We start from the raw sequence: 23138 nt of genomic DNA, 5'->3' as shown, positions 1-23138 counted from the left end.
CTTTGCAATGTATCTGTGTGGTCTGTCATGCACAGTGAACCGAGTTGTTATCGTACTAAAGCCAAAGAAATTATTGAAAGTGTTAATTATATATATATATATATATATATATATATATATATATATATATATATATATATATACATTGGGACAGTTCAGGATAAAAAAAAAAAGTGTCTGGTGAGAACAATTATAAAGACAACAGAAACAGAGTTCACATGGTTTGAGCTTCAGTTTCAACAGAAACTATATGATACCATACAATACAAAATGCTAATAGATTACTTACTCCAGATACTTTCTTACTCCAGATATTACAAACCTTCTTGACTATGAATATATATTTTACATCAGATATGTTTAGATTGGCCCTTTAAACTCGCTCTTTGTCTGCCTGTCCCTGTCCTAGACCTTTCACATTCACATTAGCTCATAATGAAACACTGAGATCACATTCTGTATCTTCATTTTAGATGGCAAATAAATCACTTCGGTTATGTATTTCTTGTTCAAAGTTTTTTTTTTTTTTCTGTGAAATGCTGTTTGTGGAGCTTAGGAAAAGATAAAAAGAAAATTTCAGTCCTGAAGGTCTTATTCTTAAAATATTGATTTCGCAGTCTTTATGAAGTCATTTAAATAAGTAGTTGTTTTAATTAAAAATTAATAAAAGAGTTAAGCTGGTACTTTGCAATGTACCTGTGTGGTCTGTCATGCACAGTGAACCGAGTTGGTGTTGCACCAAAGCCAAAGACATTTTTGAAAGTGTTCATTAAAATAAATATATATATATATTTTTTAATTCTTATTATTAGTAGTATTAGTAGAAGTATTTGAAATATGTATACGTTTTTTATACACAATATTTTTCAGAATTTTTCTGTGGACAGCGTAACCTCTGCTTGAGGCCCCCCATCTGAACACGCCTTGGTAAAAACAGTTGCAATGGAACTGTATTCCATTCAAAGCCTTTGACAAACAAACATTATGTCTAATGTCGTTATGCAACAAAAATCTGCATCTGGTATCTGAGACAGTCTGTAGACATACCCAATACGTAACAACGGGTATACGAGCGGTTTCTCAGACGCACACCAAAAACTTTTTTTTTTTTATCTTTAATGTTAGATGTTATGACGCACTGCTTGTAAAAATCTAGAACACTAAAATAATATATAATACATGATGTCTTCTACATTGGGACAGTTCAGGATAAAAAGAGAAAATATTATTTATAGCCATTCTGAAACACTCTGTTTTGAGGTTCTAGCCTTCGTCAGTGTAATTAGTGTCTGGTGAGAACAATCATAAAGACAACAGAGACAGAGTTCACATGGATTGAGCTCAAGTCTACTTCAGTTTCAAACTTCGGCTGACAGAAACTATATAATACCATACAATACAAAATGATAATGGATTACTTACTCCAGATATTACAAACCACCTTGACTATGAATATATATTTTGCATCAGATTATTACATCACACAGCACATTTGTATTTGTGTGGACCGACAATTTGCTTGTCCAGAAAACCGATTGCACTGTGCAGGTTTGGACACAATGTAAAACAGGTCATGTGGATAAGGCTTGATGCGAGGAAAATGTACAGTATACAGTTATTTATAATATTCCCAACATATAGCCTATGACATTTGGACCCTTCACGTCATGCGTTATTAAGCAGGAGAATGTTTTTTATAAAATTATCAAATACACAGGCAATGAAACAAAGGAAATGGTGTGCTACTACACACACTACATTAAAGGAAAAGTTGGCAGAGGAGCAGAAGAAGACAGAGCAACATAAAGAAAAAGTATATGTTATGTGGTTTATGGAGATGAGGTGATGTAGGCTGCTGCTTTTGGAGAACTGAAGAGTTCAGACACCGAAACCACATCCCAGCAGGAGAACGTCTTTCTCTGAACTTGCTGAAAACACGTGCTTGGTGGCTCTATAGAAAAACTTTACAATTGTATTGAGAAATGTACATCTATTTCTAAATGTTTTCCTACGTGATCAGAAATATTCTGTGCTGATTCTAGAAATCAACACGAGAGGTTGAATGAAAAGTTGCTATTGAGAAGAATGAAAAATTTCAAATACAGTTACAATTTGAATGGGTTTATTCAACATAGTAGATTATTTTAGTAGTTTATGGGTTATTCTTACTTTTAAACAAATGAAGAGTGAGAAGAGTAGCTAATACGATCAACAGGACTGTATTCAAACTGCAATACATATACCACAAAAGAGGAAGTGAAAACTATCAAAGAGTTTATTTAATACGACACTGAGTGAGCGTACATGTGAAGCAGACAGGTTTATAGAGTGAATTGAATTGTTGAACTTTTGAATATTTAATGAATGAATTGCTGAATTATTGAATATTAACAATGGACGTATTAATGAACGCTATAAGGTTTTGTGCTACATTTATGAGTTTTCCTTCAGAAAAGAAAAATGTCTCTGTGTTTTTTCTCCCCTTGCAATGAAAGTCTACAGGGTCCAGTGTTATTTTTGGACCTCACTGGCTTTAACTGACAAAAAACACAAAATATCTTCAGGAAATTAGCAAATAATGACAGAATTTTTATTTTTGGGTGAACTAAAGTAATAGACTTGAAACTGTAATATGTGGGTGAGACAGATTGCTGAAGATGTTATATATATTATTAATATGCCTTAGTCAATACTTGGCAAATTTACAGAGTGCTGTGGTCTGCACAACACACAAAATAAATACACGCAGACATATACACATTTGTTCTATGCGACCCTACCACACAGTTCTCTATTCTACAACAGGAAACACCTGCACCGTTCTCTTACCACACGAACGCTCTGATACACATACACAGACAATCCACCCATAAAGCATCAAAGCCTTGCACAATCACCTCTTTATGACAGTTAAGCCATAACTTAAGAGATTGAGCATCATCAGATCAGTTACATATGCATTTCAGTTCCAATTGCTGAGGCGATGCTAAAACGCCAACAAACCAAGTCAAAAATAGTCAGAGATTTTAGTTGAACCTTTAGGATTTTCCACACTTTGGTTTATCTGGCCAAAGGTGAGTCAGAGAGGAATGAGTGTGTAGGACAGGGAAGATACCCCTGAAAATGATACTGAAAGAATCCCCTTAATTTCAGAAAGCACAAAGAAAACACACATTCTGAGTCATTTTGAGTCATCATTTCATTGTGTCATTTTATCTCTAAAGTGTTGTCTAAAGATACGGACATGCTCTGCTGCAGCGTGACATGAACAGGTAAGACAGAAAAGAGGGTGAAGAAAGAATAATGATCTAAAACAACTTTTCTTTTTTTAAGCAACATTTATTTAGTCATCCCTGAGAGTAATTGTCTATGCTGGAGCATTATGGGTAATGTAGTTTGGCAGCATAATATGTCTAAGTGCACTACAGGATATGAAACTCTCCTACGCCTGTGAAAGAAAGAGAAAGATATAAAGACGCCTCGAGAAAAACCACTTCCTGTCTTATTCCTCTCATCTCTCATCATTTCAGACCCCACGGTCCCTGTGAGTGTATGTGCTTGTATTCCTGCGTAGGTGATGGGAAATATGAGGGGGCTGTGTGACACAATCTAAAGAGATTCGGTTACAAACAGCTCCTCAAAGGTACTTAGAATGCTGTAAATGTGTTACATAGAAGTAGTTCATTAACATAATGTGACCCTGGATCACAAAACCAATCACAAGTCGCACGGGTATATTTGTGGCACTAGCCAACAATACATTGGGTCAAAATTATTGATTTTTCTTTTATGCCAAAAATCATTAGGATATTTATTTTCTTACCGTAAACATATAAAACATTTATTTTTGTGAATGAATGCAGCACAATTGCGAACATAAATGGACGACTTTAATTTTTTGCACCCTCAGATTCCAGATTTTAAAATAGTTATATCTCGGCCAAATATTATTCTATCCTAGCAAACCATACATCAATGGAAAGCTTATTTATTCAGCTTTCAGATGACAATTAAAAAAAAAATGGCCCATATGGTTTTGTGGTCCAGGGTGATATATTTGTTTTACATGCAAAATGTAATATGAAAAATCTGATTTTTTCCAGCACTAGAAAATTTGGAATGGCGTTAAGGGTAATCTGTGTTTGTTCTGTGTTTGGGGGGCTGGGTGGGGGTGTTCATTTTCTTTGCTTTCAGTTTGTTTCCATGGTTTTTCAATGATTTACACCTGATGTTCATTTTGTTAGTTTATGTGTATTTATAAGCCCTGTGTTTTGTTTACTTTATTTTTCCGCTATCATCATGTGTTCTGTTCATGTCTTGCCAAGTCTAAGTCAAGTCAAGTCAAGTATATTTGTATAGCGCTTTTCACAATACAGATTGTATCAAAGCAGCTTCACAGTATTAAATTAAAATAATACAACAAGGTTTGTTTCAAGTGGAATTTATTGATTGATAAAATTAAATATCCCCAAAATATCCCCAACTATAAGTATCCTGAGAGTTTTGTTTTTATGTCAAATAAAAGCTATTCCCAGTAATTAAATACAGCTTTTGTGTTTCACTGTTTTCAATCGTTAGTTTATATTAGTTTATGGTGTTGAGAAAACTAAGAAAAGTAAAAAAAATGGCTAACTAAGCTAAAAAGCGAACTTATCTTAAAGATTGTATCAGTGATTTCAGGCCCGAAAAAAAATGATCACATTCATCTAATCTTTCCTAACGATCCGCTAATGCCGTCAAAAAAACGCGTCTCTGTAGGCAGCCTAGGCTCTGAAATCTGCACACAAAAACAATTGGTTTCACCAACCACTCAAAACCAAAACAATTAGTGTTCCAACCAATCACCGATGGGGGGGGGGGGGGGGGTCCGACTTCACTGCACATGAAGTCGGAGCTGAAGAAGAAGCTGGCTCAAAACCTCACAACACCCTCCCCCTGTCAGTGATTGGTTGGAACACTATTTGTTTTGGTTTTGAGTGGTTGGTGAAACCAATTGTTTTTGTGTGCAGATCTCAGAGCCTAGGCTGCCTAAAGAGACGCGTTTTTTTGACGGCATGCTTATGGGGCGGGCAGCTAGTGGATCGTTAGGAAAGATTAGATGAATGTGATAAAAAAAAAATTGGGCCTGAAATCACTGATACAACCTTTAAATAAGTTTAAATAACTCTTTCATAGCCTTCTCTATCTCATGTAAAATGAGAATTACTGTGCTGTTCTGAATAAATGCGGCCTCGTATTAATTTAACATACACTTTTTATTTCAGTGCCTCAGCCATTGAGAAAAGAATATACCCCACTAGTAAACTAATACAGGGAACAATGTTACGTGTTCTCACTCTTTAATGAGATAAGAAAGTTGATATGGAACACAGACGCAAAGAAAAGATGATTAAAAAGCATATTTTTCATTTCCACATACAGTACACGACTGAAAAAGAGATCAGAATGTCAGAAATTAAGTGTGTTCACGTGTAAGAGGGGAGACTGTCTCTTCCTTTAAAATTCATTGTGGGTAACATTCAAACCACCTGACCTGTCTGCACTACACCCTTGTCAGATCGGCTTTCGCTGTGACTGACAGGACGAACACATTCAATCACACAAAATCACAACGAACAATCCATTACAAGTCTGGAAAGATAACACATAAGATGTTCCTGCTTTTGAAAGAACAGAAGATCCCCAGTGTTATAAACACACATTCTTTTTACACAGTTGAATATCTCCACAGTGACATGAAGTGTGTGTGTGTGTGTGTGTGTGTGTGTGTGTGTGTGTGTGTGTGTGTGTGTGTGTGTGAGAGTGTGTGTGTGAGAGTGTGTGTGTGTGTGTGAGTGTGTGTGTTTGAGTGTGTGTGTTTGTGTGTGTGTGTTTGTGTGTGTGTGTGTGTGTGTGTGTGTGTGTGTGTGTGTGTGTGTGTGTGTGTGTGTGTGTGTGTGTGTGTGTGTGTGAATGTGTGTGTGTGTGTGTGTGTGTGTGTGGGTGGGTGTTAGTGTGCATGCTATGTGATACCTCAGCTCTTGTTCCAGAGAAGCAGTAAGAATGACATTCAGGCCTTCAGTGTTGTACATGGCACACCATCACTTCTCAACGTTCAGATCGCTATGGGACTTCTCGCAATTTCTCCTTCCTCCTCTGCAGAAAATAACATTTAAAAATGAAGAGCAAATGAGGAGAAACAGCAAATAATAACTGGCAAATTGTATTTTATTTTTGCCTTTCTTATGAAAAATGAAGATCATATTTCTTGTGATTCACATTAGCATGTTGCTACATGGTAAGTTCATGCTCCTTTTAATGCTGATGCTGTTCAAAAAAATCATTTTCTTAATCAGCATTTTTGTTTTGTTTTTAAGTGAACAAGATACATTTATTTTATAAGCAAAATTGTCAGACAACAATAGATTTTTAGAGAATATATTTTGAATTAAGCCTAATTTTCATACCTCATTAAAAATGGGCTTTTCTTGTTTTAAATATCTATACATTTTTTTCTTGAGTTTATGCTGAAAATAAAAATAATAGGATAATAATACAATTTTCTCACAAAACAATATGAAAATACTGATTAAGAAATATTGTTATATTTATATGCAGCTACATATATATTACTATTATATATATATATATATATATATATATATATATATATATATATAATACTTTGTTAAACATCATGTTACTGAATGATTACCAGTATATTAAAGTACTGAGATGTTATATAATGCATGTCTAAAACAAAAAGGTTTACTATTTTTCTGTAATCTTAATTGGTGCCTTAAAAAAATCACCAACAATCATAGTTTCCACAAAATTACCATAATTACCTGTGATCATTTTGGGCCGATTTGTTCACTTTCAACATGACTTTATTGTATAAAAACAACTAAATACAATATGTTCTCCTCTCTAGTTGTTTTCTCTGCTCAGGGTCGTTTTGCTCAAAAATTGCTGAATGACCTAATGGAGAACTATTCTAATGCTTTACGGCCTGTGGAGGACACAGACAAAGCTCTCAACGTTACTCTGCAGATCACACTCTCTCAGATCAAAGATATGGTGAGCACTAAACACACACGCACAAGTCTACGGAATATTGACATTTAATCTGGTACCTATTTTATAGTTAGAATTAAATGTTTTACTGAATAATAGAGCAGAATGAGTTTATAGCCACACACATCAGACCTATACTGCAGAGACAGTGTGTCTGAAATAACCGCTGATTCTGAGATAAAGGTATACTGTATAACACCCACACACTGTCCAACTGGCCTTGATGTGGCTTGGCTTGTGTGATTTCGGGGCATACTTTTGCGACTTAATGCTGAAGCCGCACAGATCACACAATGGCCCAAACCTTTTAACCTCTGGAAATACATGCATAGCTCAAATGCATATACTCATTTATGCCCATGGCTTAAATAACTACTACATATGTATGCTTTTGCCCAAACAATTATGTATAGAATTGCCAATAGTAACCAACCAGGCAAACTTGCCCCCAATGGACTACCAGCTGTGGTCTTCAGTTGCAGTTATAGTGGATAACCCAGTGTCAGAAGTTATCAAATGTTTATTGTGTGGATCCTCTTCTCATTAACTCTCTGTATCTCGTGACACTGTAAACATTATATGTGTATGTATAGTGTGAGCTGGGTGACTAATGTATAACAGTTCCTAGCTAGTGTGCCACTGCGGATCATGTTTTCTCCTCACTTTAAAGTGTTTTAAATAGACATCAGTATATGTGTGTTTAAGTAACCTGGAAAGTAAGATTTGTATTATTTATTCTATATATATATATATATTTTTTTTTTATTAGATTATTTATTTACTCATTACTTTTGCTAGTGCAAAAGTAATGTCTGCTTTAAAATAAGAAACATTAGAACATGCTCATTTATAAATAAAAAAAACAATTATAAGCGAAGTAATTAAAAGGAGTAAAACGTTAAATGAACAAATTAACATAAACTTTATAATGTCTTACTATGGCCCTATGGTTTGTCCCTAATAGTTTGTATAGTCTATTGCTGTAATGGCAGAAGCACTCAGGCTGACATGAAGTTTCTGCAAAACACAATGATCATATTATCCTGCATGATTTCAGAATGTCAAAGATAACCTTGTCCTTCAGTGTAGGTCAAAGTAGTTCACATGATCAATGTCACAAGTTTGTTTATTTGGTTAGTGACCGAAATTTAGTGCAAAAGCGCAAATATTACTCATTCATTTTACTTTAAAGGATAATTCCGGTATTTAGCACTTTGAGTCTCTTTTCTGGTTTGTTTTGGATGAACTAGAGTGGTGGACACAGAAATTGTGACGATGGGTCCTGTCTCGACTTTTTGACTCGTTTTGAATCGCCTTTGACCGCAAACAACCCTTAACGTTCGTTTTCAAAATTGTGCAACTCACCGAGTGGTTAGTGGTGTTCGTTGATGATTAAAAACAAATATATCGGCGCAATGTATGATTTCAATCTGTGTTATTTGCTATAGTGGAACTATTTTTTTCAGACACCTCACAGCCACGTATAAACTTCCGCTCGATATTTGAGTCTGAAGCGCAGTAATATCAACGAGCAATGAGTTCTCCAATAGAAATCAATGGGATATTACAAAATGCCAAATAAAACACGACAGAAACTGTATTTCGCTACGCTACTTGTTTTGGAAGATCATAACCACTCGGTGAGTTGCACAGTTTTGAAAACGAACGTTAAGGGTTGTTTTAAGGACATGTTCGTGCATGCCTGTAGCAGCCACTCTGAAGCGGTCAAAGGCGATTCTAAACGAGTCAAAGTCGAGACAGGACCCATCGTCAAAATGTATGTCCCCAGACTCCCCACCACTCTAGTTCATCCAAAAAAAAAAAACAGAAAAGAGACTCAAAGTACTAAATACCGGAATTATCCTTTAAAGATTGTAAGATTTTCAATGTGGTTTAGATTATTTGCAGTTGATGCAATACTTTACCAGGGTAATACTATTTTGTATTTTCAAAAGTCTTGGCTTTTATTCACTTATTTAAACATAATTTTACAATAACTTATAAAATCTATAAAAACGGTTTATTTAAAAAACCTGTTGGTCTGTTAAATGTTCACCCAAAAATGAATAATTTGTCATACCATACTCACTCACATGCCATTCCAAACCTATATCATTCATCCTTCTGTGGAACAGAACAGAATATACTTATTTAAGAATATTGGAGGTCACACGTTGGACACAGTGACTCATACAGATAAAGAATCTGTTTTTTATTTATTTCTGTGTTCCACAAAAGAAAGGAATGCATAGTTTTGCAAACAATGTGAGGGTAAATTATGACAGTAATTTCATTTTAGGGTCTGTCACTGTAACTGATGAAATCCAATTGTAATTGTATGATTTTAAGTTCAGTGTTTGTGTGTTCTGCTCTCTCAGATAATGGTTATATAAGGCACTGGTGGTCATTGTTTATTCGTGTTCCAGAAAGAGACAATGAATTTCTCATTTAAAGGAACACTCCACCGTTTTTTGAAATAGGGCTTATTCACCTTCTTTCCTACATTTAGATAGGTGGGCAAATGCATTTTTGTCTCCGTGCATTCATTGTTTTAGTTTGACAGGGTCGGCGCTAGCTTAGCTTAGCATAATGAATGGAATCCTTTGTTGCCAGCTAGCATGTCCTGAGTAAAAGTGATATAAAAAAAACAAAAAAAAAAACACCTTATTACTTCTTGTGGCCTGCGTATTCACAACGATTACAAATAGCGACGCAGATTAACACTAGGCGACTTCCTAGGCAGATTTTGACTTATATATTAAGGACTATATTAGGGGGAAGCACAGGCAAAGCACTGCTACTTGGGCGTGATATCTCTGCGCCCAAGTAGCAGTGCTTCGCCTATGCTTCCCCCTAATATAGTCCCAAGTCAATATCTGCCTAGGAAATCGCCTAGTGTTAATCTGCATCGCTATTTGTACTCGTTGTGAATACGCAGGCCACAAGAAGTAATTAGGTGTTTTTTATTTATTTTTTATATTACTTTTACTCAGGACATGCTAGCTGGCAACAAAGGATTCCATTCATTATGCTAAGCTAAGCTAGCGCCGACCCTGTCAAACTAAAACAATGCATGCACTGAGACAAAAATGCATTTGCCCACCTATCTAAATGTAGGAAAGAAGGTGAATAAGCCCTATTTCAAAAAACGTTGGAGTGTTCCTTTAAGAGGCACTGAATTTCCGCCCTGATCAAACTCAATCAAATATTAATTTACTGAACCTGAGGAGTACTTTTAACCAATGAGATGTGATATGTAGAAGTCATTAAGTGCAACCTAAGGGTTCAGACTTTCTTCCCTTTCATTCTTCATTGTTGTGAGAAAGTGTTCCATGTAGAACAACAGGGTTGTATCTTGCAGATCAAGACCCTGTGTGACTGAATACGTGGGACTAACATATAATGTAACCCATACTTTTACCTGAAAAAAAAATGAAAAACTCAGAAAGTCCGATCTGTGGCAAGAGAGAATTGTTAGTGAATATAATCTATTAACATCAAATAACCACTTATTGCCTTATTCTACTTTTTGTTGTTGAAAACTGTATCACCTGATCATCTTTGTTTCTGGCTTTCTTTGTAACACTAACAAATTACATGTTTTGGTAAAAACTGTTACAAAAACCACAAACTCGCAAAACAAGCCAAGTGTCAAACTGCCCAACTAAAGGAAACACCGATCACCATAATGGTGATCAAAATCAAACATTTTCAATAAATCGTCAACATCTAATCTCTGTTAATTCTCAATAAGACCTTCTGTAGACGTATGACACCAATTATGTCAATCTGGTTAGTAATAAGTGAGCTTCAAAATGCTGTTTGTGGAGTTGTTTAATCCTCCTCTGCTGAGAACTTGAGAGATTTAATGTCTTCTTTTGTCTTCAGTTGATTTCATCTAAGGCTGTGGCTGGAAGTTAGTTGTAGTTCTTGTGTTTCTCTTTTTCTCTGTTCTTATTGTTTCTCTTTCATTCAGTGATTCTGCTTGTTGACAGCAGGTGTTCATCACTAATGCCCAATCATCACTTAATTAATCCCTTAAGGATCTCATTAACTTCAACACTGCTACAGAGTTATTTTAACTCTCTGTAGAGAGGGACGAAATGTTCTCTGAGCAGAGTTAATTTAACTCTGGGGATTTTGCTGTGTATATATTTATATATTTCTTACCTTATCACATCACATCACTGAACATGTTTACAGCAAGCACAGATGTCTGAAAAAGAATGCAATATCTGGAAACTCCCTTTATATTTGTGCAAACTGTTGTTAGACATCTTAAATCTTGTATGACTTTCTTTCTCCTACTGAACACAAAAGAAAATATTTGAGTATATTTGACTCAAGTGGCATAATACAAGTGTTTAGTTTGTATGACAACCAAAACATTTTAGTGGTTATTCATTTGCAAAACATTGATAAACTCATGTATACACAGGTGAAATAAAAAATGGCATCACACCAATGACATAAAGGGCCCTATCATACAATCGGGGGAATGCAGCGCCAGGTGCGATGCAAGTGTTTTTTGCTTGTTTCAGTCCGACGCAGTTATCATTTTCAGGTCATACGCCACGTTGTTTAAATAGCAAATGCATTTGTGCCCATCTGCGCGCTGGTCTGAAAACGAGGTGTGTTCAGGCGCATTGTTGGCACGGTGCTTTTTTGAGGCGACTGAAATAGACTGCGCCATTGACCAAATGAAACCTGGTCTAAGTCAATGGTGCAATATATTTTTTGTTATTTAAAGAGCGTGTTAGTAATGTGCGCCTATAGGCGGGTTCACAACGCGCGCACACTCTACTTATTAAACATACAGGGACGCGCAGCAGCACACAAATATGCCAAATATAAAAAAAAAAAGTAAAGGATTACAATGTAAAAGATTATTATTGTGTAAAGATATGGAGGAATCCGGCTTGTCCCGTAGATGATCTGCTTGCGCACTTACCTCGCACATGAGCAGTTCCGTTTGCTTTTTGGAGACGGCTTCGGTCTTTTATCAAATTCTGTCATGTAAATATCAAATCTGCCAAGGCGCGAACGCAACTGTCATTTAAAGGGAATCGGAGATGAGACTCTGGTTGGTTTATTGCACGCAAAGCCCAAAACACACCAATTACTCATTAAGAGAATAGAGACAACCCTTTTAGACCATGTGTCTGGCGCGCCGACCATTTTTCCCGTCGTTAAACTAGCAAAAGTGGATTTGGACATGCCTTAAGTGCACCGTGCGCTTTAGATCACGTGCTTAGAGCGTTAAAATAGGGCCCAAAATCATAGATTTGGCTACAGCAGGTTTGTAAATTAAAGTTGCTTTGTGCTTGACTCTCTGTGCTAGGATGAAAGGAACCAGGTGTTGACCACCTACCTGTGGGTGCGTCAGATCTGGCATGATGCTTACCTGAGCTGGGATAAAGATGAGTATGATGGACTTGAGGTCATTCGAATACCCAGCGATCTTGTTTGGAGACCAGACATCGTTCTGTATAACAAGTAAAACACCTTCAGTACATTTATTACTAGTTTTGATTGTCGGTTACACTGAATTATTAACCTCTATATCTCTTTTTTACTCAGTGCAGATGAGGAGGACTCCTCTGGACCCCCAGGCACTAATGTGGTGTTGAGGTATAATGGTGAGATCACTTGGGACTCCCCTGCCATTACTAAGAGTTCCTGTAAAGTGGACGTCTCTTATTTCCCCTTTGATAGTCAAGAGTGCAACCTTACCTTTGGCTCCTGGACCTACAATGGCAACCAGGTAATATGTACTTGATAGATGTACACGCATAGCAAATACTATAGTAGACATGCATGCATATATTCTTGTATTGAGCTATTCTATTATTAAGTTACTTTGGATAAAAGCTTTTTGTATCTGAACTTAAGTAAGATGTACACACTGTTATGTAACAATAGATATGTAATCCACTAACTCACTAACTGTAGACCAAGGATATTTTTAACACATTTGGGTTTTTGCTTATTTACACAGCAAATGTTTAGTTGTTAGTAACAAAAGGATTAGATAAATGTAATGGTAAATGAAAAAGCTCTATACTGTGAAGCTTTAAATGCTAAATCTTAGTCAGTACATCCTCAGCATCCCAAATTATGAAGTGACATCAGAATATATATGATTATGAACACATAGAAAGGATGTTATTAAATAATATTAAAAGTTATAGAAAATACATGGTGGCTTGACCTCTGTGTCGTCTTTATGCACTGTAACCTCATATTATTTATATATATATATATATATATATATATATATATATATATATATATATATATATATATATATATATATATATACATAGCAAATAAATAAGTAAAAATGCCTAAAATTACTTTAGAACTTACTTAACTTATTATATATAGTAAGTAAAGTAAGTTCTAAAGTAATTTTAGGTATTTTTACTTATTTATTTGTTATATTTGGCTATTTTAAAAATATAGAAATGTTACATTTGTATGTTTATGTTTTTAATAGCAGCAGAAATGAGGTTACAGTGCATGATGTATATACTGTATATATATATATATATATGTATATATATATATATATATATATATATATATATATATATATGATGCAAATGAAACCCTGTTATTCCGGGTGAAGGTATAGTTGTTGAGGAGGATATAGACAGAATTGTGAACTGTCCCTTACTGAAAATCCTATCACTTAACCCCAGGTGGACATCACTATGGGCATGGAGAGTGGTGACCTTTCAGACTTTGTGGAAAACGTGGAATGGGAGTGTCATGGCATGCCAGCTGTTAAGAACGTCATTATGTATGGCTGCTGCTCAGACCCTTACCCTGACATTACTTACACAGTCCTCCTCAAGCGGCGATCATCCTTCTACATCTTCAACTTGCTTCTGCCGTGTTTCCTCATCTCATTCCTGGCTCCGCTGGGCTTCTACCTGCCTGCTGATTCTGGGGAGAAGGTCTCACTGGGGGTTACGGTGCTGTTGGCTCTGACTGTATTTCAGCTGATGGTAGCAGAGAGTATGCCACCTTCAGAAAGTGTTCCACTAATTGGTGAGTTTACAGTGGAGCATAGTTAACACGCTTTTGGAAATATTTGAACAAGCTCTCTTTTTCTTTCTTTCCAATTCTCTCTGGCTACAGAATATGGTTGTCGCTCTGGTTAGAGTGTTAAATGTGGTTCTGTTGATACAATTCGGTTATAAATGAGTGTGACAACCAAATGCTTACTGTCACTGTCACTGTGCTTACAGATAGAGCCCTGCACGGGCCTCAAATCTAGGCCCGAGCCCGGCCCTGGCCCGAGACGCTCAGGCCCTAGCCCGACCCGTGTCCGACAGCTCATCAGAATTATAAGCCCGAGTCCGACCCGAGCCCGGGGTTTTTTTTTTTTTTTTTTTTTTTTACAGCGGCAGCCTGCCCTATTTGCAGCCATTAAAATATGTCCGTTTTGTTAGTTATGTTTCTTTTCGTTTCATTTCTTTATTAAGTTAATTTAGACAAATGTTTGGAGCATTTAAAAAAAAAAAAAAAAGTAATAAAAACTCAGTGAGTGTTTTAGCGCAATTTTCTGACGTCATGGGATCACAACACAAAGAGATAGTAAATCTTTTCCTGGATTTTTTTTGTGCGTTCCCGAGATTAGACCTTCCTTAACATAATGCCGAAAACCCGAAGTCTCTAGGTGGTCTGGTTGAGGAGTAGATAGAAGTGCAAGATTGGTGCGCACAGACAGAACAGAAATCATGAGTTAACAATCGCAATTTTGTCCGGTGGAAAATTGCGCTAAAAATTACGACCTAAGCAGCCAAGCCAACAGCGAGTAAAACATGTTTGATCAATTTAGCCTCTCAAATCAACGCTAATACTTTACTTGGCAACAATAAAATCCATAGATATAAAACACTTCAAGCATATCACACAGACAGTTAGTTTAATGTTTATTTATTAAACCACAGTGAGTAATTTTTTTTTTAAATACTGAGGCAGGCTCAGGCTGCTCGCAACAGCGCTCGCAAACGAAACGAGCAATAGAGCAAATTAAATTAAAAAAATCAAAAACAAACTTGCAGGTTATCTTACCTCAAAAATGCACCACAGAACATGGCCATTCTTTTTTTCCAGTAGTTTCCAACAGTTAAACGAAAATAAAGTCCAATCAAACGAAAAACGAAAAACATCAGTAGCCTAGTTTCCAACAGTTAAACGAAAATAAAGTCCAATCAAACGAAAAGTTAGAACAGTCTCTTACAGAGCATCGTGGAGAAAAAGAATAGCATCCACAGTGGGAGATTTTAACCCAGTCCTCTCTTCTATCACTCTGCGATTTTTCTCTTAATATTCTGCATTATTTGCAAGTGAGGTGAATCGTTGGTTGCGCTGACGGGAAACCTTCTGTGTGTGCGGGTGCTTGCGTGCGTGAGACTGTCATGTCAATCATATGTCAGTGTAATTATAAGATTATGAAAGTTATGAGGTTATTATGTCTTTCTATGTTTGTTCTTCTATCGTCGACGTCAACTTCTCATATTTTTTTAATTAATGTCTAAAAATATAAAAAGAAGGATAACCCAAAAAAGGCCCGAGGCCCGGCCCGCATGTGAACTATGACGTGAAAATTGGCCCGAAGCCCGGCCCTAGGGGCGTAAAAAAGTCGGGGCCCGTCGGGCTCGGGCTGAAATGCAGGGCTCTACTTACAGACCTTCCTTGTGGCTCAATTGACCCCCTAGTGGCATCAACAGTTAACTATCAGTTAATTATTTCTGACTGCTTTTTGTGAATTTGAATACATTACATCTACATTGTCACACAAGTTCAAATGGGAAATTAATTATTTCTGGTTATGTGACATAGTGAGAATTTTTTTCTGTCAGAAAAATCATACACTAAACAAACAACCATTGTTGCCAAATACATCAGGAATTAAAACAAAAGTAACTCGCAGTGACATGTATCACTAAATAAAGACAAAGTATATATTTCAGTTTATTTTTATTGAAATATACCAATATATTCATGCAAGGACAAACAATCCCTTACGGAAATTAACCATGGTTTTACTACAACCATCCTCCCCACAAAAAAACAAAAAAACATGGTTATTATACACCCTAAAAAATGCTGGGTTGGGTAAATATTGGACAGAACACATGCTGGGTTATTTTTACCCAGCTTGTTGGGTTTTATACATTAACCCATTTGCTGGGTTGTTTTTTGACAGTGCTGGGTCAGTCCATTTGATATTGAAGGTGTTGTAATATCTATCTAATATCTTTAATAACACTCTAAAATCTCTGTTATAGATAGTACAACAGGAACATATACAGTTCATATACAATATTTTTTATTCAATGGCAAGTCAGTCTTTTACAATCATAAAATACTCAAAAACATTTAGTAAACATTTTAGGACGTGACAGGACAGCAGCAAGAGCAGTCAGTGGGAATCTGTGGGAAAAAAACTGGTATCAGGCTGTTCCAGGTCATTAAATGACAATCTTATATATTCATTTTTGAAAAGTTACATAAAAAACAGCTTTACCTTGTGCCATCTCGCCTGTCAGATATTTAAGTTTCAACCTGTCAAACGCACTGCGACCACAGCTGCGACGCTAGCGCACTAGATCAACGGCGCGGAGCTCGCGGTAACTTTGTCGTGTTTCAGCACTGGTCGCGCATTCGATTGGCGGGAGGTGAAACTTCCATGGTGGCGTCGGGGCGTCGTTCGGCTAGCGTTCCCAGCAGACGTTAGCTGTGACGTACATGTAAAAAAAAATGTGGAATAGGAATACAATGTAATACAACCTTAATTTCATTCAGGAAGTTTCCCCTTTTGACCCATTGACCCAGCGCTGGGTAGGTATGCTATGTGAGGGGGTTATTGACAGTAAAAATGTCCCAGCAGCTGAGCTACAGAAAAACTACTAAAAATAATATAATAATACCAATAAAATGATTCAGAAGGCTGAACCCAGCATTTGGGTTAAAAAATAACTCAACATTTTTTAGAGTGTAGTTAAACCATGGTAACCACAAATTAACCATGGTTTTGCCACACTAACCATAGTTTAACCATGGTATTTGTGGTAAAGATATGGTTTATACAAGTGGTGCCAAACAACAATTCAACAATTGTATACATATACAACATATACAATTGTTGTATATGGTTATACAACAATTCGCCAAAAAACATGGTTAGTACATTTTTGCTATAAAACCATGATTAATTTTAATATGTGCAAAATATAGTACAATGCCCTCCCCAGGCTCACTGGGTGCTTCTCAATCCTCAAATTGATGCTTCCTCGTTTCCTCGCTCCTCCATCCTCCAGCCCGTGACCTGGAAACTGATCGAATTCAGCCATCTTGAAAGACATCTCAATTCTCTAATTCCACCGCAAGGAGGCGAGGAACGAGGAGTGAGGAAGCTTCCAGAGCAGCTATGAGCGAGGATGCACAGGTGTATCCTATGCGGAAGTCTTTCTTGTCGAGAAACCTGACATGTATTTGCCTCCCCCTTCTCATCTGTCACGATAATTTTTATTTATGCTTTACCTTTGCAGTTTAAATAAATCATATATCACACATATATCAAAAGGGCATTTGCTTTATCTTTATTATTAAATAATTTCTTAAATAACCAAACTTTAACAACATAAGGGCAGATCCTTTGAGCACAGCTGATGACGCTTTGAAGTGACGCTCAAGTGATCAAGAATATTCCAATATACAAATAAGCTTTCCTTCGATTCCTTCGTCCTCATTTTCTTTCCTTGCAGCCTTCCCTCGCATCCTACAGGGGCTGGAGCTGAGACACGAGGAAAGGAAACGAGGATGCACATATAAGAAATGAGAAGCACCCACTGTAGCCATTTTAGTATGCATATCAAGACCCCTCCCCTTATCTTAATCCAATCCCAATAAGTTTATTTAAACCTAACTGGCCTAATAAAAGTGTCTTACAAATTTGGGATGCTCATGAAATGTATTATACAATGCTCCCAAAATCATATTTAATACATTGATAATTCATCTTCCAGCCCTACTTCTGGTCTATTGTGTATCTATTGTCATAAGCTAGAGGTTCTTAACTCTGCCTTTGAGATTAACTTCCCAGCAGAGTTTAGCTCCAACCTTGATCAAACTCACCTGCCTATAACTTTCTAGTATTCCTGAAGACCTTGATTCGCTTGTTTAGGTGTGTTTGATTAGGGTTGGAGGAAAAACTCTGCAGGAAGGTGGACTTGTAGGGCCAGAGTTGAGAACCCCTGTCATCAGCATTTAAAAGTGGTTATGCAGACAATATACAATCCACTCCTGTAAGTTGTTGTATGAACAGGACAATTAAGTCACACCTGATAGTACATACAGTTGTCAATCCCAAACATTTCTTGTGTTAATCTAGTGTTTTTGTTATTTATCCCTTGTTTGTGTCTTTCTTATAAGGAAAATACTACATCGCAACAATGACCATGATAACGGCCTCTACATCATTGACTATCTTCATCATGAATATACACTTCTGTGGAGCGGAAGCAAAACCCGTGCCCCACTGGGCCAAAGTCCTGATAATAGACTACATGTCAAAGATATTCTTTGTGTATGAGGTAGGGGAAAACTGCACCACACCTGAAAGCGACAGAGGCCCATTGTTCTCTGAAGACCCGCTGGCTAGCCTGGAGAGAGATGGGTATTTTGACAAAGGGTTTTATGGAGACTGTCAGCTTGATGACAGAAACCACGGTCAGTTTAATGGGTACAATCACAGAGACCACCGGCATGGGAATGGGTACCATCACAACAACAGTGACTATCGGCAACATAGGCACCAGCATCAAAGGAAGACCCGCTCGTCTTCAAATTCCCCTATCCGACAGAGTGCCCATCATCCAAAATACACACACTACATTGGTCGAGATGGAAGCGATAAGCTCCCACTGACAAGTCAGGAAAAACTAAAAGATAGCGAACTCTCAATTCCAGAAAAACTTAGTGGATACACCTACGATCATGGCAATGGCTATCTCAATGGAGTTGGCTATCTCCATGATAATGGCTACAGCAAAACCTTTGGAGCAGATAAATACAGTAAGACCCCCACTGGCACAGGATGTGTATGCATCTGTGGCCAACATCAGAAAGTGGTGCAAAACATCGACTACATAGCTAACTGTTTCAGAGAGCAGAGGGCACACCAGGCAAAAGGGGCAGAGTGGAAGAAGGTTGCCAAGGTGATGGACAGGTTCTTCATGTGGGTGTTTTTCATCATGGTATTCCTCATGAGTATCCTTGTCATGGCCAAGGCAACCTAGAGCCATTTACACATTAAAGATGCAATTAATTGATTATATAATATGTAACTCTATGTTTCAAAAGACCGTTTAGTTACTGATTATTCTTTTTATTTTCAAACAGTAATTCTTATAATTCTGTATTTGTCGGTAAATGGGCTCATGTTCTACATTCAATTTAATATGTGTATTGCATTTAAAGCATGAGTGTTAGTTGTTTGAATGTCTCGCTTTCTTCATTATTTACTTTATTTTTTCCACTCAAGAAGATTATCTGGTCGTAACAGTAAAAGAAATGGCATTAATATTTCAGGTGTAGACGTGTTCCCACATGTGTATAAAGGGTAACACAATCTTTGTCTGGCATGGACACACATTAATAATGCATAATTAACCTTGCACATGCGTATGAACAGACATCCACACTATCGCACATTAAAAATGCATAAATAGACCAGTCTTGAATGCTGAACGAACACACACACAGTGCAAAACTTGCATCCTTGACCAGTGCTAACATCTACATTCTGCAACTTCTAAATTTATTAGTGTTAACTTATTTCTTTGATTTGCTATACTTGTTCCTCGCTTTGTTCTCTGCTTAAAATATTCTTTACAAATGGTGCTACACAAATAAAACTTTATTAATCATAGAGATCTAGAATCTTTGACTACTGTTCAAAAAAGGAAAATGTTAATATATGCAGATATCATTTTACTTGCTTGTTTGTAAAAATATCATTGTACAAACTTTCACGCTTTCATTCATTAATTCACCCCGTCCTGTTGTAGAGGAATCTAGTCACAAATTGAACTTTACTGTATAAAGCAGAACGTCATGGAATTTGTCCATTTTTGAATGAATAAATCAAAAGTAAGGGATGTAGTACAATGAATCAAATCTATATATGGACTAGTGTCTGTGAATATTAAAGCTCAAAAGCTGATAAAACCTGTGCTTCAGGGTAGAGGTCTGCACGGAGCACCTGAGACCCGAGGACCCAGGATCCGACAGGGATGCGACCGGGACACGTAATTTTAAATGGTCCGCCGGATCTGGGTCAGGTCCCTATCTATTACTTCGGGTCCCGGGTCTGTTTAACATTGTGTGTAATACCTGAGTTGATCGGACTCGGAGAACACCCGGCCGTGATCAGAGTCAGTCAGCACTACTTGTGTGTTTTTAACCTGCAACTTGTACAATTAGGATAAGAAAAGTGTGAACTGGGAAATAAGGTTAAAAAAAACACACAAATTGTGCTAAAAAGCTCTTCAGGTTGCTCCAGGCAGCTAAGATGAATGTGCAGTCTCTCTTGGGGGAGTTAAGTCACAGTATTACTACAAAAAACTAGACCACACCACTGTTCGCTGGGACCGCCGGGCTTGAGGGCACTGGATCCGCCATGAGTTACTGACCGCTCGCGCAGACATCAGTGGAGGATTGAACATACTGGATACCAGTCTCGTCCACCCCGAGATGGATCCAGTGGCCGGGATGGTACTGGCCGATGATGTTTGTGGTGGATCAAGCTCCGCGGCCCCCCCAACATATTGGGATCATAGTGTAACGACTGAGACAAATCAGACACATAATTATTTGTTACATTTAACAAATAAGTGTTAAAGCCCACTCTTAGTAATGAAACATTCCCCCGAAAGTCCTCAGTCACCAGGGCGACCATCAGATAAGATGGTTTTATTGCTGTGAAAAATGTGACCATGTGGTAAAACAGGCCAATAGAAAGACACATAGCCCTTAAAACAGACTTTCCTGCATTAATTTATAGACGAACTGATCTATAAATGAACATGCATCCCAGGACATTGTGTGTTGGATATTATTATGTCTTGTATAGTGTATCTTGCATTTGCATTTATTTCATGCATGCTTTATGAGAGAAATACTAGTTAATGTAACCCCACCTATATCATGTCTCCCATCTAATCAAACTCATTTAACGACTCACACTTTAGTGTACATCACCTCCTCATAGAATGCAGTGTATGTTTTTTAAATTAATCTGAGTATAAAGGGACACACACTTGAGACAGAGTCATAAAACCTCCCTACAGAGGAATTTTCCCGCTTGGAAATTCCACCTTTCTTATTGGTCAAGCCAACCGTGAGAGGTGGGGCTTTTCTCAGGCTTTATAGACCATCTACACAAGCTCTTCCCTCCTTGGCCCTTCTCGGTATCTTCGGGTCGCTGTCCTGCGTGGCCTCACCAGGCCCCAGGGCAGCAGACCTTGACTTACAACCAGCCATATGCTCATTAAGGAGAGAGAGGACTCTTTTAACCACAACAGAGTCAAGGACAACATCGGGGGGTTGTTGTCAATGCAGAAGAAGTCAATCGCAACTCCAACCATCGACTCACGGAAGTAGCTTCATAGCTTCATTCTTCAAAGATGTCACACACTGCTTCCACTGCAAAGGAGATGCAAGTATCGCACATTTTAAACAGAGGTTTGTTGTGGCAATTTTTCATTAAACAATCATCAACTGCGTAAGAGACACTCTGAAATTCAAATGATCATTAAAAAAGTATTTTATTCTTGCAAGAAGGCCCAGTTGCCACACAGAAGTCATTAGTACAGTCTGTGGAACAAGTGCGACGAAGGGAGGGAGGGCAGAGGAGCCTTTATATCTTTTCCAAGGTCTCTTACAGGCCGGCTCTTATCTATAGAAGGGAAGGTTTCTCTGCTAGTGACCTAATCCTGCTGAGTTTATTCCTACAAACTCAGAAGTCCCAAATGGGACCACCTCTGATCCCAAGGGGCCAGAGGTTCCTTTTACAGCTGTCTCCCCCTTTGTCTCACAGTGTTCACATTAATCATTATATTGAAAAATCAGGAGCACACCTAGAGTGTGAAAATTAAAATTCCCATTACAGGTTTAATAATAAGCTGTAGACAGCTCTTAATGAGGTGCTTTGAAAGAAGGTAGCTGATGTTTCTTTTCATAGCTAAATTTATATTTTCCATAGTTTCATTCCCTGTTCCATTTCTGGTTTAATTCTGTCACTTACCATTTTACCCATGTATGTATGAGTGTGTGTATGTATGTTTAGATTAGTTGTGTTTGTGATTTAGTTAATAAAACTTGTGCACAATACATATTTAGTTTGCTTGCAACAAAGTCAATTTAGCGATTTCTGATCTTGTGACATTCTTTTCCATTCCATTCTTTCTTTCATGCTAAGAAAGAATCATTTTTCTGTGACCATGAAAAATACCCTTTTCTTAGAATCAATGATTAATCAAAAGTGATAAATTGATTGTAATATTAATTTAGCTACATCAAGTTAATCTGATGAACTGATCCAAATATTCATAATTAATCCTAAATTATAATTTATTATTAATATTCCGATTTATTAAAATATATTATTTTTGAGCTAATTTGTTACAATAGCCATCAGCCATCACAGGAATAATGTATGGATTCAAGCGTAACTGGTGCAAAGTACAGACTGCTACATGTGCATGCTTGTGTTCTGTATGTACTTTAAGGAAGGGTATGACGTACAAATACAATATACCAAAGTAGGTGTAAACATGGTTTTATTTAATCTTCCTGTGAACGATTTAGTCCATGGATTTGTCTGGTCTAATCAAATATATATACAGTGGTGGACAAAATTGATGGCACCCCTGATAAATATGATAAAAAATGGCTGTAAAAAATAAATCTGCATTGTTTATCCTTTTGATCTTTCCTTCAAAAAATTGGCAAAAATCTAACCTTTCATTGAAGTAAAAGAATTGAAATTCGGGGGTAAATCA

The 23138-nt window shown here is 37.1% G+C and overlaps 1 protein-coding gene across 2 annotated transcripts; it reads left to right on the top strand.

Moving 5' to 3' along the window:
• Window positions 1-6231: 6231 nt before the first annotated feature.
• Window positions 6232-20233, top strand: chrna9a (cholinergic receptor, nicotinic, alpha 9a; the record flags this gene model as incomplete). 2 transcript variants are annotated; one of them, XM_084401854.1, is made up of 6 exons in its annotated part: window positions 6232-6277; window positions 6914-7059; window positions 12398-12552; window positions 12637-12820; window positions 13761-14112; window positions 18508-20002. In XM_084401854.1, the coding sequence occupies 6 exons, from the start codon at window positions 6232-6234 to the stop codon at window positions 19371-19373; spliced, it is 1749 nt and encodes a 582-aa protein (XP_084257980.1). In that variant the 3' UTR covers window positions 19374-20002. The 2 variants fall into 2 exon arrangements, with proteins under 2 accessions (XP_084257980.1, XP_084257979.1); XM_084401853.1 differs by lacking the exons at window positions 6232-6277; window positions 6914-7059 and adding an exon at window positions 8561-8696 and having other exon boundaries at window positions 18508-20233.
• Between the last annotated feature and the right edge of the window lie 2905 nt (window positions 20234-23138).

The sequence above is a fragment of the Rutilus rutilus genome, assembly GCF_951802725.1.
Source record: "Rutilus rutilus genome assembly, chromosome: 2".
Lineage (NCBI taxonomy): Eukaryota > Metazoa > Chordata > Actinopteri > Cypriniformes > Leuciscidae > Rutilus > Rutilus rutilus.
Note: the sequence above shows the minus strand (reverse complement) of the source record. Positions and strands in the feature narration are given on the sequence as shown.